This window comes from Oppia nitens, unplaced genomic scaffold, assembly GCF_028296485.1.
Source record: "Oppia nitens isolate AA-2021 unplaced genomic scaffold, nextdenovo-longstitch-racon4-pilon3 scaffold40_pilon_pilon_pilon, whole genome shotgun sequence".
In the NCBI taxonomy this organism is placed as follows: Eukaryota; Metazoa; Arthropoda; class Arachnida; order Sarcoptiformes; family Oppiidae; genus Oppia; species Oppia nitens.
The window spans coordinates 389,458-407,209 of NW_026533222.1; the positions used below are offsets into that span (position 1 = coordinate 389,458).

The following is a 17,752-nucleotide window of genomic DNA, read 5'->3' on the forward strand; positions in this document are numbered from 1 at the left end:
TTTTTAGTATTAAAATAATAAGTTATTATTTAAATATTATTTTTTTAAATTTTTTTTGTAATAATTATTAAATGTTTTTCAATAAGTTTTTTTTGCTGTAAAATTTTTTTATTAGTAATTGATTTTTTGTTGTAAATTATTAATTGAATTAATAGTTTATATACTGTATGTTAACTATTGTTTGTTTGAGTTTTGAGTGTTTAATCGTAACGTTATATACGGATTACATTACACTTATAGTAATATCAAACTTATGATGAGAGAGTAAACAAAAGGGCTTAACTCAAGCACTAATTGTTTTTAATAGTTATGCCGTTTTATGAGTTCAATTGGATATTACTATACATAGAGTTATAGAGAGCCGCGTATTTGGAATCTATTAATCAAAACAAAAAATTTTGTTTTTATTTATTAATAATTATTTGTTTTTGTTTTTTTCGGTTAAAAAAATTGATTACAATTTAGTTATTATTAACTAATAGTTAGTTAAAGTGTAAGTACTGTCCACCCGATTGTTGGCCCGAATTGATTATTACCCGATAAAGTGACTGTCGATAGGATAGGATATATCGCGCCGAACCAGTCGACCGACTGTGTTGTTGTCCACCCGTTTTCGTGGTTGTTATTACCGATAATAATATGACCGAAACATCGGCAGCAGCGGCGGCTACCGAGCCATCAATGGTCACCGATAGCGACATACTTGAGTCGGAAATGGCCGAACTGGTCGACGAATGGATGGCCAAACGTGAACGCGACGAACAGTTTTGTCAGGAAATCCGCCAACGCGTCCATCACTGGCTACGGCTAATGTTGCCGGCCATTGATCGGCAGATTATCGGCGACTATGCCGACGATCGTGTGGTTACCGATCGACTGAAAGTGTTGGACAAAGTCCTGGTCGAGTTGCGTGACTTTGACGATCGTTTTCAACGAGTGGTCACCGATTTGGTCCAAATGAAGAGCAAACTATGTCTGAAAACTCTTCAGTGATATGACTGAAGACTAAGAAGAAGTAGAAGAAGTAGAAGAAGAAGAAGAAGTCAAACAAACTGATGGCCAGACTGTCTGTCTGTTTGATTCACAACAAAGAGTTTTATATTAGTTGTTATTGTCGTTGATGTCAATCATTACATGTTTTTATTGATCCATTAGTTTCATTGATTGATTCAACAATTTATTTAATTTATTGTATTTTTTTGTTTGTATTTATTATTATTTAAAAAAAATATTTATTACTATTTATTTTCATTGATTTAATTACCGGTAATTTATTATTAATAATTTTTTTGTATTTATTTAATACATTTGTTTTATTATTGTTGATAATTTGCAAATAAAATGATTAAATTATTTTTTTTTAATTATTTCCATAAATATTGGTTTGAATCCAATCGAGTTTAGCCATCAACCGGACAAACATCATGACTATGGGTTCGTCATCGTTGAGTGTCTGACAGGTGCCGTCTATTAGACCTATATTATCAATGGCTACTATGAAACCAATTAGGACAGCCCTACCCCTGACATACTGGACTAATGGACCGCCAGAATCACCCTTTTTATATAAAAAAATAGTTAATATGTATATATAATTGTATCATAAAAAAATCTAACATAGCATGGATAGGTTCCACCAGGAAATACACACACATACACATACACATACACATACACATACACATACACATACACATACACATACACATACACATACACATACACATACACATACACATACACATACACATACACATACACATACACATACACATACACATACACATACACATACACATACACATACACATACACATACACATACACACACATACACATACACATACACATACACATACACATACACATACACATACACATACACATACACATACACATACACATACACATACACATACACATACACATACACATACACATACACATACACATACACATACACATACACATACACATACACATACACATACACATACACATACACATACACATACACATACACATACACATACACATACACATACACATACACATACACATACACATACACATACACATACACATACACATACACATACACATACACATACACATACACATACACATACACATACACATACACATACACATACACATACACATACACATACACATACACATACACATACACATACACATACACATACACATACACATACACATACACACATACACATACACATACACATACACATACACATACACATACACATACACATACACATACACATACACATACACATACACATACACATACACATACACATACACATACACATACACATACACATACACATACACATACACATACACATACACATACACACACATACACATACACATACACATACACATACACATACACATACACATACACATACACATACACATACACATACACATACACATACACATACACATACACATACACATACACATACACATACACATACACATACACATACACATACACATACACATACACATACACATACACATACACATACACATACACATACACATACACATACACATACACATACACATACACATACACATACACATACACATACACATACACATACACATACACATACACATACACATACACATACACATACACATACACATACACATACACATACACATACACATACACATACACATACACATACACATACACATACACATACACATACACATACACATACACATACACATACACATACACATACACATACACATACACATACACATACACATACACATACACATACACATACACATACACATACACATACACATACACATACACATACACATACACATACACATACACATACACATACACATACACATACACATACACATACACACACATACACATACACATACACATACACATACACATACACATACACATACACATACACATACACATACACATACACATACACATACACATACACATACACATACACATACACATACACATACACATACACATACACATACACATACACATACACATACACATACACATACACATACACATACACATACACATACACATACACATACACATACACATACACATACACATACACATACACATATACACATACACATACACATACACATACACATACACATACACATACACATACACATACACATACACATACACATACACATACACATACACATACACATACACATACACATACACATACACATACACATACACATACACATACACATACACATACACATACACATACACATACACATACACATACACATACACATACACATACACATACACATACACATACAGTACATACACAAAATTATTATATCATATCATATTTTTTTAAAAAAACTAACATAACATGGATAGGTTCCCCCAGGAAATGGATACTCGGATGGTATGACAATAAGCTGACTGTCCACTGACTGTTGTTCAAGTGGTGGTATACGAGTCCAACCCGATTGTAAACTATCGGTTTCGCTGCCGTCCAATAGTACACCAAACCCAGCCATTACTGCATACTCCCAGTGCTGGCTAGTTGTCGTTTGGTTACCTACAGGTGCTGCCGGTGCCGGCAAACATATACTGTTTAACCGTCGATAGTGACCGCTATTGTCGTCACCGCCGATAATATTTGCCGTAAAATTTATCGACCGATTCAGTTTGACTAACACTATATCCACCGTATAGTTACCATCGGTTGTATAGTTTTCGTGTATAATTAGTTGTTTGTATCCATAGTCCAAACCCGGTTCCGATCGTCGGATAATACCCGGGTATATCCTATGAAGACAACCACCCGGTCGGTAACATTGTTGACGAAAACAATGGGCAGCCGTTACTATCCATTGTTCATTGAGTATACTACCCGTACAGGTGCTATAAATAATTAGGTATATATATAAAATTTATTTATTTATTTAATGGGAATTTACTGAGCTTTTTATAGGGAATTTAGTAGGAATTTAGTGGAAATTTAATGGAAATTTAGTGGGAATTTAGTGAGAATTTAGTATGAATTTAGTATAAATTTAATAGAAATTTAATAGAAATTTAATAGAAATTTAGTGGAAATTTAGTTGGAATTTAATAGGAATTTAGTGGGAATTTTAAAAATTTAGTGTGAATTTAGTAGGAATTTAGTGTAAAAAGATATTATTTTTATTATTATTATAACTTTTTCAGAAAATTAATAATAAATTATAATATACTAACGCTTTCTGTCTTAGACTTGAATTATCGTATCGATTAATATCCCAAATGGCTATATAGACAATGTATGGAAACTGTCCCGTTTGGACGGGTCTACCGTTTACAATAGCCGGTAACAATTGGCGTCGACTACTATGCAAACGGAAACACTGGTGGTCATCATCGTCGGCGGCCATCAACAATGATTGGCGACCAATACCGCACTGTCCGCTGTCCGTTATGTTCGGGTAATTACCGATTTGTAGATCCGATGAGATAACGACAACATTGCAGACAATGAAAAATGCTTTCATAAAAAAATAAATAAAATTAATTTATAATTTATTAAATATAAATAAATATATATTTACTTAATAAAACAATTATGTATAACATTTTTGTTTTGTTTTTTAGTTTAATATTATTAACATTAAACTATTTTATTTAATTAATACATTAGTAACCGTAAAGTTAAATATTTTAAACAAATAGTATATTTTAAAAAATTACAAAAAAAATTATTAAAAGTTTTACTATTATTATATTATTGTTGTATTATATTTGATTATTTCGGATCATATTTACAATAAAATTATTATTATTTTTTTAAAAAATACATTTATTACAGTACTATCATATTATTGATATTTTATATGTTTATTATAATAATAAATTTTTAAAAATAAATGTTTTAATTTTATTTAAATCAAATAAAATTACAATTGTACTAAAAAAATAATAATTATAATAATAATCAGATTAAATAACATATTTAGTAATATACTGTATCAAAAGCAACTAGATAAAAAAAAATTATAACTAATAATAATTAGCAAATAAATATATAGATTTTATAAAATTAATTTACATCCCCCACCACTAATTAATTTGTCAATTAATTTAATTAATTAAATTTAATTAAATGTTAATTTTATTTTTCATCTAAAATTTCCGTTAGAATCCAATCTAGTTTTTCAGTCACCCGTATGTACTTAAAACCAACCGGTTTGGTTGAATTGATTGTACTACAGGTTACAGGGACCTGTATATTACCGAAAACCGATACTGATATACCAATTAGGACAGCCCTACCGTTGACGTACTGGACTAATGGACCGCCAGAATCACCCTTTTTTAATTAAAAAAAATAAATAACTAATAATATTTATAGTATATTATTTAATGTAATATAAAATATATATTTGAAAACTAAACATAGAGATACACAGATACCAACACATACACACAAAGCATACATACATACAAGCATAGACACACACATATTCAGACACACACACACACACACACATAGATACACATAGACACACATACAGATACACATATACAGACACACACATTTATACACATACACACACATACATACACACAAATACACATACACACACACACATACATACACACACATACATACACACACATACATACACACACATACACACACATACATACACACACACACACACACATTCATACACATACACACACACACACTATAAAATTCATATAAAAACAATAACTAACAAAACAAATATAGGATCCGCCAGGAAATGGATACTGCGATGGTATGATAATAAGCTGATCACTTTCGGCTGACAGTTGTTGCTGCTGATGGCGGGTTGGTATACGAGTCCAACCAGTTTGCAAACTATCGGCAACCCTACCGTCCAGTGTAACACCAAAGCCGGCCATCAATCCATACTCGTAGTGGTCGTCATTGTTGTCAATAATATGTCCACCAATAGGCGCTGCCGGCAAACAAATACTGTTCAACTGTCGATAGTGACCACCGTTACCGTCGCCGCCGTTGCCGATGATATTGGCCGTAAAATTCATTGTCCTATTGACTCTGACCAATGCAATGTCCACTGTATCGCTTCGGTTCATTTCCATATATAGTTCGTGTATAATAATATTATCGTAACCGTAATCCATATCCAAATCCACCGAATCGTGTCTATCGATAATACCCGGATGTATAGTATAGGCGCAACCGTTTTCATAGTCGCAGACAACTTCGAAACAATGGGCAGCGGTTACTATCCAGTGCTCATTGAGTATACTACCCGTACAGGTGCTGCAATCAATCAATTTTAGGTATATATATATATATAATATATAAAAAAAATTATTTATTAAGAATTTACTGGAAAATTATTGAGAATTTAGTAGAAATTTTGTGTAAATTTTGTGGACATTTAGCGGTATTTTAGTGAGAATTTAGTGGGAATTTACTAAAATTATGTATATATACTTTATATATATTTATTTATTAGTAATTTAAAGGGGAATTTAAATTGGGAATTAATTTATGATTTATTTGTAATTTATTATTTTCTTATATTTTAAAATAAATTCCTTATAAAATTCCCAATAAATTATTAATAAATTCTCAAAAAATCATAATAAATTTTCATAAATTCATAATAAATTCACATAAATTCTAACATAAATTTCCTTAAAAAAGACAAAAATATTCACACAACTTAATATAACTTAAAAGACTCATAAAATTAACATTTAAAAAAAATCTAATATTAATTTTACCAATATTAAAATTTTTAAAAAGTTTTACATAAAATATTTTCATACAATATAAGATAATAAAAAACAACTATAACTATAAACAATAATTAGTTAGTTTTTAACTATTTAATTAATTATTTAGAAAAAAAATGTTGTTATGTTCAAAAAAATTAATTAGTATTGTGTAAAATATATTACCAATAAAATAAATAAATATATATATAATAAAATACTAATAAAATATGATTTTTTGTTGTTGTTGATATTTTACTACCACCCGCCCCCTCAATACCCCCCCCTTTCCCCTACTGTAAAAAAAATGATACTAACCCTTTTTGATAGAAACTTTCATTATCGTCGGGACTAATATCCCAGGCCACTATTAGGACAATATAGGGAAACTCGCCCGATTGTGCCCGTCTACCGTTATAAATATCGGGCAGCAATTGTTGGCTACTATCAAACCAACGCAAACACTGGCCAGACATCAGAGTCGATTGACGACCGACACCGCACTGATTGGTGGTATCCGTTAGGTTAGGATAGTTACCGATTTGTAGATCCGATGCGATAACGACATTACAAATACTATTAAGAAATGCTAGTTTTTATAAATAATAAAATTTAAATAAAAAAATTATTTTATAATTTAATTTTAAAAATTTTAAATGTTATTAAATATTTTAAATAAAAAATATTTACTTAATATAATAATTATGATAAACATTATTTTTAGATTTTATTAAATTAATTTTTAGTAATTGCAATATTAATTTTTTAAAAATGTATTAATCAATTAATATGTTATATACTAAACAAACAGTTAATTTTTTTAATTTTTAAAAATTCAAAAAAATATATAAATTATATATAAGTTTTATTATTAATTTAAATGTAAAAATGCGATTCAGTTTTATTAATATCTGATATTTAATTATTTCGTATCATATTTTTAAAAATATATATATATATTTATTACACTTACTATTATTATTACATTATTGATATTTTATATGTATATTATTATTAAACACTATAAATTATAATTAAATATATATTATTTTTTAAATATTTGTTTAAATTAAAATATATATATATAAGGTATTTATATATCAAATAAATATCAAATATCATAAATTTATAATCAAAATATATATATATTTTCTTTTTAGTAATTAATTTTTCAAAAAAAAATAGAAATTGATAAAAATATTTATTAATAATTATAGTATAGTATACAACAACAAAAAAATAGTCTATAAAAACTTTTTTTTAACAAAATTAATTAAACAGTAATTAATTAATAAATTTTATGCAAACAATTAATTACAGTAATAATAATAATAATTTAATTGTAATATAATTATATTGAATTATTTAATATCAAAATTTCTAATCATTATTATAAGTATAATTTCAATTAATTAATTAAAGATTACTTAATTAGATTTTATTAATATTATAAATATATATATATTTTAAATGATTAATAAAACTGTATTATAATTAACTATATAACTATTAAATATATTAAAAAAAACTACTATTACTACTAATGGAAAATATTAAGATTTTATAAATCAATTTTTTTCAATCAATTAATTAATAAAAATTTAATTAAAAATGTTAAACAATTTTTTTATTTAATTATTTAAAATTTCCGTTAGAATCCATTCAAGTTTTTCAGTCACCCGAATGTATTTAAAACCAACCGATTCGCTGGCATTGATTGTCTGACAGGTTTCGCCAATAAATTTACCGAAAACCGATACTGATATACCAATTAGGACAGCCCTACCGTCCACGTACTGGACTAATGGACCGCCAGAATCACCCTATTTTTACAACAAAAAATAAATAAATAAATAAAATATTTTTAGTATAATATTTACTGTTTATTATATTTGAAAACTAATTGATAATTAGATGATATATATATATTTATTTATTTATTTATAAAATACATACATAGACAAACACACACACACACATATACATACATACACACACATACTCACACATACACACACATACACACATATACACACACATACACACATATACACACACATACACACACATACACACACATATACACACACATACACACATATACACACACATACACACACATACATACATACACACACACTTACACACATACATACATACACACATAATTACAGGCATACATATACATACATAGAGTATATATATATATATATACACATATATATACATACATGGATAAAATTAGATAAGTTTATAGAAAAGTAAATATATAAACTTTATATTATATATTTAATAATAAATTGTTTAAAAAATTACTAAATTATATGTAAAAAAACAAACAAACAAAAAACTAACATAACATGGATAGGTTCCTCCATGAAATGGATACTGTGATGGTATGACAATAAGCTGACTGTCCACTGACTGCTGTTGTTGAAGTGGTGGTATACGAGTCCAACCCGTTTGCAAACTATCGGCAATATTACCGTCGGCTGTAACACCAAAACCAGCCATCAATCCATACTCGTAGTGGTCGTTGTCGTCGTCACGGATATGGCCATCAATAGTAGGCTCTGCCGGCAAACAAATACTGTTTAACTGTCGATAGTGACCATCATTACCGCCGACGATATTTCCCGTAAAATTCATTCGTTGATTGACTTTGACTAATGCAATATCCATTGTAACGGTTCGGTTCATTAGTGTATAGTTTTCGTGTATAATCAGATTTTCCAGACCATAATCCATACCCAAATCGTGTCTATCGATAATACCCGGATGTATAGTATATATGCAAATACCGTCGTCAAGTTGTTCGCAGTCTAACTCAAAACAATGGGCGGCCGTTACAAACCAGTGCTCGTTGAGTATACTACCCGTACAGGTGCTAATTAATTATATATATATAAATTTACTGTATATATATATATATATATAGCTATTTATTTATTTATTGGGAATTTATTAAGAATTTAATAGGAATTTAGTAGGAATTTAGTAGGAATTTAGTGGTAATTTAGTGGAAATTTATTGGGAATTTATTGGGAATTTAGTGGGAATTTTGTGGGAATTTAGTAGGAATTCAGTGCGAATTTTGTTCTAATTTTGTTGTAATTTAATAGGAATTTAGTCGGAATTTACTCAAATTTATGCAAAAAAAATGCTATAAAAATTGTTAACATCAGCTCCATTATAGTACCTAAACTTTTTTTTAGATACTTATTTTCCATATTAAGCCCCTCCGACCCGACCCCCACCACCGCCAACAGTACTAACCCTTTTTGCCAGTAAGTTTCATTATCTTCGGGACTAATATCCCAGGCCACTATTAGGACAATATAGGGAAACTCGCCCGATTGGGCCCGTCTACCGTTATAAATATCGGGCAGCAATTGTTGGCGACTATCAAACCAACGCAAACACTGGCCAGACATTAGAGTCGATTGGCGACCGATACCGCATTGATTGGTATCCGTTACCGGCGGATAGTTACCGATTTGTAGATCCGATGCGATAACAACATTATAAATACTATTAAGAAATGCTTTTTTATATATAAAAATTAAAATATATTAATAATAATAATAAAAAATAATCTATAATTTAATTTAGAGTAAATATATTAAATTTTAGCAAAAAAAAATATTTACTTAATATAATAATTATGTTAAACATTGTAAAAACAAATTAATTTATGTAATTGTAATATTAATTTTAAAATGTATTAATCAATATATGTTATAAACTAAACAAACAGTTTATTTTATTATTTATTTTTTTTAAATAACAAAATTATATATAAATTATTTAAGTTTTTACTATTAATTTATACAAAAAACAATATGAGATTGTGTTTTATTATATTTGGTATTTAATTATTTTGGATCATATTTACAACAAATTTATATATATATATATATATATATATATATATATATTTATTACACATATTATTATTACATTATTGATATTTTATAAGTATTAAATTATTAAATTATATATATATTTTTTTAGATGTTTGATTAAATTAAAAAAAAAGTATATATATTTATATATCAAATAAATATAATATATAATAAATGTATAATAAAATATATATATATATTATTTCTAGTAAATTAATTTTTCAAAAAAAATTGAGATTGAAAAAAGATATTTATTAATAATTACAGTATTGTATACACAAAAAAAACAAATTGTTTATAAAATTAAAAAAATAATAATTAAATACACAGTAATTAATTAATAAATTTTATGCAAACAATTATTAAAAAAAATAATAAAAACAATTAATTAATTAATTTTTGGTGTCGATTATGATATGTATAATCATTGAGTAATCAAAGTATTGGTGATATAATGTGATTGATTTGGACAACAAAATCATTGATTGATTAGTTAATTAGTAATTAAATTAATTACAAAAATATATATAGCAATTAATTAATTAAAATAATTAAAAAAAAGTTAATAATTAAATATCATTTAAAAAAAATAAAGTGATTATCAAAAAATTCAATTTAAAATTTTTGTATAATTTTTTTGTTAACTGAATCGTACAGATAGTTCTGCAGTGCAAAGGCTCGGCTGTCGTAAAAGGCACGCAAATGTTGAATCTCTAGCTGTCGGGCCTAATATCGCGGGAACGGGACGGGAAAAAAATCAATCAATCAATTAGTAAAACAATGTTAGGTTAGGTTTAGGGTGTGTTTTGTTTGAATGTATGGGATGTATACCTTTTGGGCAAAATCTTTCTCATTGATCTCGACCTTCTCGACAACGGCACCGGCAGTCGATCGGCTCCTCAGGAGTGTTAGCTCTTCGTGAACCATCTGACGTAATATTGTAAACAATAGTTCGGTATTTGATCGCTGAAAGTATCGGCCGAATGTCTGGACAGTGAGAGAGAGACAGAAAAAAATCAATCTATTAGTTCCAGCCATTCAATGGACAGACAGATAGACAGTACAGTACTAACCTTTCGCATGGATTTCATAACACTATACTTTTGTGTATCAATGAAACTCTCGAGAACCGTCTGAATGGATACACTGACATCTTGGTCGCCGACCGTATCGCGCAAATGCATCCGAGCGTGTGCTTCGGCGCACCGAATGATACTTTCGATGTGTCGGACAGTTATCGGTATCGAACCGGTCAACAGTGATTCGCGTCGTAGTTCCGAATACAACTTCGATACTTTATCCTGGTCAAATTTGGCCAACTTTGGCCGTACCCGCTCGCGAGCGTAGACCAGATACTTCCGTAGCAGATCCTGCGGTATGGGTTCGATGTCTATTTCGTCCATCAAACCCGACGACTCGTTGGTATTTTCTTTTTCAATTACATCCATAGTATCGGCATCTCTGACCTGAGCAATATCGTCGTCGGTAGCGTTCGGGTGATGTTTGATATGCGATCGGACAACAAATTTGGCCAATTGTTCGTCAGCATAGGGATCTACTTGATCCCTGACCACACATATGATATCGAAACGTGATATAATGGGTTCGGTTAGGTCGACATTCTGCGAAAATGTCAGTCCAATGTCGTAGCGGCCACCAATGGGATTGGCCGCTGCAATGACAGCGCATCGGGCCTGCAATGAGGCCACAATACCCGCTTTGGATATGGATATACTCTGTTGTTCCATAGCTTCGTGAATGGATGTCCTGTCCTTATCGGACATTTTGTCGAACTCGTCAATCAGGCAAATACCGCGATCGGCCAGAACAAGAGCACCGGCTTCAAGAGTCCATTCGCGTGTTACGGGACTTTTCTGGACATAAGCCGTCAAACCGACAGCGCTGGCTCCCTGGCCGGTGGTAAACACGGCACGCGATGCAACTTTGGTTATATATTTCAGAAACTGTGATTTAGCAGTTCCCGGATCACCGCACAGCAGGACATTGATGTCACCTCTCAGGCGATGTTTGTTACCCGGGTTTTTACTTTCGCCGCCAAACAACGACAGGGCAATAGCGCGCTTAACATTTTTGTGGCCATAAATGGACGGTGCCATCGATGCAAATATCCGATCGGCTATCCGATGATCTTTGGATAGTTCAAGTATACGACTAATATCATCGTCCGTTAGTATTGAACCGATTGCTGACCAGTTATCTTTTTTCAGTATATGATTGGCCATAATAACGGTGGAAAATACTGGGAAACCGTGTGCTATATTCAGCGAACCGTCATATGAGTTGGTATACACTCCCGTAAGTTCAATCTCATCGCCCGGTCTACAGGTATCGCACAGATCACCCAATAGTATGGCATCTTTCGATCGCGGTATACGACCGGCACTTATTTTACCCGGACTTTCCTGAATAGTTATTCGCTGATAGTTTTGGTAAATAGTTTCTTCCATATTAATCGAAAACGGACCCGAAGATTGACATTCAGGACACGAACCGGGACGGACTTCTTCGGTTTGATTTTGGATAAACGGTCCCAAAATGTATTTACATTTAATGCAATCGTATTTGACAAGCGATAGCTGCGGCAGTACAGTAGTGGTCGATGTAATCACGCCGTGTGTACGAATCAATTGATTCAGATGTAGTTGTCGTAGGGATCGGATGTCTTCAATCAATGGTAAATCAGTGATACGGATGAATATTTCTTTGGCTATACGTTCGTACATCGGAAACATCGATAGTACAACATCTTTGGCCGCTTCGTTGAATATTTCTAGCATTTCGATGGGTGCGTCCGGCAGGAAATAGGCCAACACTTGTTCCGAAGCGGCCAACAAATGATAGTCCACTTCGAAACTTTGTTTATTTTCTTCACTCATCGACCGGATCTTATCCCTGAAGACATTCCTACCTTTTTCATCCGTACACGTCCTCAAAAAGTTCTTGAATCGGTTATAAATCTCCCGTTTCGGTGCCATCTGTACTACCCATTCCCTGACAGTCATACCCCGTGTGTCCTCCAGATTCTCAATACTTTCGATCATTTCTTCGGCTTCTCCTTCGCCGAACAGTTCGGCCCGTCGTTGCTGAGCCCGCTGTTGTCGCCGACGAACGTGCGGACGATCCGAACCGTCGCCGTCCTCCGATTCGTCGTATACATCCAGTCCGCGGCGCATACGACCAGTCAGCCGACCGGCGGCTCTATCTCTGGCTCTCATTTCGGCTTCGGCTGTAATACGTTCGCCCAGCGATAGCTCCGATACGCCCGCGTCGTCGTCGAGCATATCCTGTTCGTAGACATCCAGTTCGGGTCGCGGCCTATAATCCATCTCAAAGTTATCGCCAAACAGTTCTTCGCCGCTTTCGTCGTCCGATACGAGAACATCCCTTCCACGGCTGCCACCGCCTCTACGACCACCGCCGCCAGCACCGAGTCGTCCGTCGCGAACAATCGGGCGACGATTTTCCTGGTCAGCATCGCTAGCCGGCGGACTGGCCACCGATTCGTCGTCGTCGGTCATCATTAGCATATTATCGTCGGGTATTTCGTCGTTGTCCGCTTCGAACGGTAATCCCGGCGATGGCGGCGACAAAACTGGTGGACGGCTGTTGATGTCATCGTCAGACTGTCGACTGTCACTCGACTATGACATGAATGACATGAAGAGGAGGAAGAAGTTGTTGATGAAAATGAATGAAACGATTGATTGATTGAATCAATTGTACTGAAGATATGTAAATACTTACAGCCATTGTCTTTGGTTTGTCTTTTAACTGATTGATTGATTGGTTAACTAATTAATTAATCACTTTATTTGTTAATCAAATCAATTGATCCCAAACTTCTTCAGTCAATATTGACTTCAATGGTGTGTTTGACTTGACTTTTAAAAAACCAAATGTTTTTGTTATATATGTATTGAAATGTATTATTAAAAGTCTATTAAACTATTGTAACAAAAAAAAGTAATAAACTTTTGGCGCAAAAAAGTTTTTTTTATTCACACATTGTGTCCTATAATAACATATGTCATCAATTACGTCAACCCCCCCGCCAAACCACTTGTATGATTACTTTATTATTATATTATTAACTTATAAGGTATTGCTTATCAAATTGTATTGTGTATATAGGGGACAGTTATATACTGGACGTAATTGTTGGTCAAATAGTTTAAAGTGCTGTTAATTTAAATGTTGTCTTAAACTATACAATATTTTGTTGATATTTTCTGGGCTTAATGTATAGCTTATAGTCAACAAATAATTTCAATAGAACTGTATTCATATATATGTATTCAATGATATACTACTACTACTACTACTGTATTAATAAAAACTATTTGATTATATACAAAACCAAAACAATAGTAGACGCACCACACACAAGCACATAGATATATCATATAGATTACACTTAATATATATACATACAAATTTAAATAGTGTGTATAATAACTATGGTAACATATAATCTATGCTTTATTAAAAAAAAACTCCGCCCCTTTAAGCATTAAACACTACTAATATTGTGCGCGCATATATTAATACATACACTACTACAGTATGTTAGTGGGCGGCTAGTATAGTGTTATGGTTTTGAATATAATCAAACAGTTTTTTTAACTGTATATTATTATTATATTTAAATACACATTCTATTGGAAATTATTGTTGACTATGAACTATATATTAAGCCCAGAAAATGTCAACAACAAAAAAAATATTTAGTTATTTTTTTACAGTACAGTATTAATACATATAGTCATCAATGATATACTGTATTAATAGTCAACAAAAAAAAATAATAAAAACGTAAACAACAAACACATTGACTGATTGATTGATTGACACAATTATAACAAGTGGTTAAACCTCGGGATCAGCTACTGGTGACTGTGGACAAACCTAACCTAACCAATCGATAATCATGTCTTATATGTTACAACATCTACAAAACGGCTGGCAAGTCGACCAGGCCATCCTATCGGAGGAAGATCGGGTAGTGGTCATCCGTTTCGGACACGATTGGGACCCGTCCTGTATGAAAATGGACGAAATCCTATACGGTATCGCCGAAAAGGTCAAAAATTTTGCCGTCATATATCTGGTCGATATTACCGAAGTACCCGATTTCAATAAAATGTACGAACTGTACGATCCGTGTACGATAATGTTTTTTTTCCGCAACAAACACATTATGATTGACCTGGGTACCGGTAATAACAATAAGATTAATTGGGCACTGGAGGACAAACAGGAAATGACCGATATATTGGAAACGGTTTATCGGGGGGCCCGAAAAGGCCGCGGTTTGGTTGTATCGCCCAAAGATTATTCGACTAAATATCGGTACTGATTGGGTGGTCATCGACGGTCATCGACAGCAGTGGTGGTCATCATTATCATCGACAGTGGTTAGTGTTGTTGTTGGTAGTCATCATCATCAGTGGTGGTAACCATTGTGTGTAACAATTGATTGATTGTAATTAATTTCATTGATTTAATTTGATTTGATTTTTTTGTTGTATTAATAATACTGTAATAATTATATGATATGATTGATTGTAATATTAATTATTTATGTTTGTAATAATTTTTAATTATTCGACAAAATATCGGTACTACTTATTGGTGGTCATCGACAGTGTGTGGTTAGTGTTGTGGTGATAGTCATTACCATTAGTGGTGGTAACCACCGATGCTGATGGGGGAGAGGGGGAAGTATTTTGGGTGACCATTAAAATGTGTGTAACAATTAATTAATTGATTGATTGATTTTTTTATATTGTAATTAATTTTATTGATTTTTGTTGTTGTATTAATAATTATTATATGATATGATTGTAATGTTTTTTATGTTTGTAATATCATATGTAAATTTCAATTGAATTAAATTATTCATTCATTCATTCAATCAATTTGTTTTAAATGTTTTGTTTAATTGTAAAATAATTACCTGTAATTCAATTTTGAAAATATTCAACAAACAAATAAATAATTATGAGATTATAAAAGTTATAGTAAATTAACAATAAATCAAAATAATTATTTTTAATACAATTGATTAATACTTTAATAATAAATTTTATTCAATAACATTAATAATTTCATTTTTTTTATTTAAAAATCTATTTTGTTTTCAATTACCGATAATTACATAATAATAATAATAACTTTGGTTTCTATTTAATAAACATTTTATCAAATTTTTAAACAATATATAATAATTCAATCAATTGCATAGTTAAATAGTAATACTAGTTTTTTTTAAATAATAATAGTTATAATACAATTTAATTAATACAATAAAATATAGTATATACTTTATATATAGATATAATAGAAAATTAGATTTTTATGTAATTTGAGCTTGGTCAATTTATAATATCATAATTAATAAGTATTATGATCATGATAATTATTTAAAAAAAAATAATTATAATATATATATACATTAAAAATAATTATGATATACAGTATATATATATAAAAATGATTATTTGGAATATTATTTTTCTTAAGTAAAAAATATATTTGGAAAAAACATTTTCAATCATTTATATGAGTATATATAAAGTATATTAATTATTAATAATATTTATTAAAAAAAATACAGTAATAATACTAATAATAATTAAAACCAAATTAAATAATAATAAAATTGTAGTGAATCAATATATAATACTGTTTTTTTTTTTTGAAAAAAAAATTTCAAAAAAACATGATAAAAATTTAAGTTAATATTTAAGTATTGTATGTTTGTATACAATATTATATATATATAAAAAAATACTTGACTTTTTAGTATATCACTAGCTAAACTATCATAATAAACTTAACATAGCTAAACTATCTAATCAAACTTAACATAGCTAAACTATCTAATCAAACTTAACATAGCTAAACTATCTAATCAAACTTAACATAGCTAAACTATCTAATCAAACTTAACATAGCTAAACTATCATAATAAACTTAACCTAGCTAA

The 17,752-nt window shown here is 30.7% G+C and overlaps 4 protein-coding genes across 4 annotated transcripts; 1 reads left to right on the plus strand and 3 right to left on the minus strand.

The window, feature by feature from the left end:
* Window positions 1-1,360: 1,360 nt before the first annotated feature.
* LOC128959056 (U21-ctenitoxin-Pn1a-like) lies at window positions 1,361-4,596 on the minus strand. The gene is made up of 3 exons (XM_054305000.1): window positions 4,307-4,596; window positions 3,448-3,970; window positions 1,361-1,558 (listed from the first exon to the last, which is right to left on the minus strand). The coding sequence occupies exons 1-3, from the start codon at window positions 4,594-4,596 to the stop codon at window positions 1,361-1,363; spliced, it is 1,011 nt and encodes a 336-aa protein (XP_054160975.1).
* Window positions 4,597-5,213: 617 nt separating this feature from the next.
* LOC128959057 (uncharacterized) lies at window positions 5,214-10,274 on the minus strand. The gene is made up of 6 exons (XM_054305001.1): window positions 10,115-10,274; window positions 9,194-9,725; window positions 8,535-8,661; window positions 7,157-7,427; window positions 5,825-6,377; window positions 5,214-5,411 (listed from the first exon to the last, which is right to left on the minus strand). Exons 1-6 carry the CDS (start codon window positions 10,270-10,272, stop codon window positions 5,214-5,216), a joined length of 1,839 nt encoding a protein of 612 aa, XP_054160976.1. The 5' UTR covers window positions 10,273-10,274.
* Window positions 10,275-11,358: 1,084 nt separating this feature from the next.
* Window positions 11,359-14,708, minus strand: LOC128959076 (DNA replication licensing factor mcm2-like). The gene is made up of 4 exons (XM_054305020.1): window positions 14,509-14,708; window positions 11,817-14,405; window positions 11,575-11,730; window positions 11,359-11,469 (listed from the first exon to the last, which is right to left on the minus strand). The coding sequence occupies exons 1-4, from the start codon at window positions 14,512-14,514 to the stop codon at window positions 11,359-11,361; spliced, it is 2,862 nt and encodes a 953-aa protein (XP_054160995.1). The 5' UTR covers window positions 14,515-14,708.
* An 848-nt stretch (window positions 14,709-15,556) lies between these two features.
* On the plus strand, window positions 15,557-16,561 carry LOC128959037 (thioredoxin-like protein 4A). The gene has a single exon (XM_054304980.1). The coding sequence runs from the start codon at window positions 15,692-15,694 to the stop codon at window positions 16,118-16,120; it is 429 nt and encodes a 142-aa protein (XP_054160955.1). The 5' UTR covers window positions 15,557-15,691; the 3' UTR covers window positions 16,121-16,561.
* The last annotated feature ends 1,191 nt before the right edge of the window (window positions 16,562-17,752 follow it).

What these genes read in the sequence shown, in the direction of transcription:
- LOC128959037 (XM_054304980.1), top strand. Translation starts at nt 15,692, where the DNA reads ATGTCTTATATGTTACAACATCTACAAAACGGCTGGCAAGTCGACCAG.
- LOC128959056 (XM_054305000.1), bottom strand. Translation starts at nt 4,596, where the DNA reads ATGAAAGCATTTTTCATTGTCTGCAATGTTGTCGTTATCTCATCGGAT. An exon ending in TCAAGTCTAAGACAGAAAGC is followed by an intron (nt 3,971 to 4,306) that starts GTTAGTATATTA and finishes AATTATTTATAG; the next exon opens with CACCTGTACGGGTAGTATAC. An exon ending in GGGGAACCTATCCATGTTAT is followed by an intron (nt 1,559 to 3,447) that starts GTTAGTTTTTTT and finishes TTATATAAAAAG; the next exon opens with GGTGATTCTGGCGGTCCATT.
- LOC128959057 (XM_054305001.1), bottom strand. Translation starts at nt 10,272, where the DNA reads ATGTCTGGCCAGTGTTTGCGTTGGTTTGATAGTCGCCAACAATTGCTG. An exon ending in GAGGAACCTATCCATGTTAT is followed by an intron (nt 8,662 to 9,193) that starts GTTAGTTTTTTG and finishes TTGTAAAAATAG; the next exon opens with GGTGATTCTGGCGGTCCATT. An exon ending in GCGGATCCTATATTTGTTTT is followed by an intron (nt 5,412 to 5,824) that starts GTTAGTTATTGT and finishes TAATTAAAAAAG; the next exon opens with GGTGATTCTGGCGGTCCATT.
- LOC128959076 (XM_054305020.1), bottom strand. An exon ending in TTATGAAATCCATGCGAAAG is followed by an intron (nt 11,731 to 11,816) that starts GTTAGTACTGTA and finishes CTCACTGTCCAG; the next exon opens with ACATTCGGCCGATACTTTCA. An exon ending in AGAAAGATTTTGCCCAAAAG is followed by an intron (nt 11,470 to 11,574) that starts GTATACATCCCA and finishes CCGCGATATTAG; the next exon opens with GCCCGACAGCTAGAGATTCA.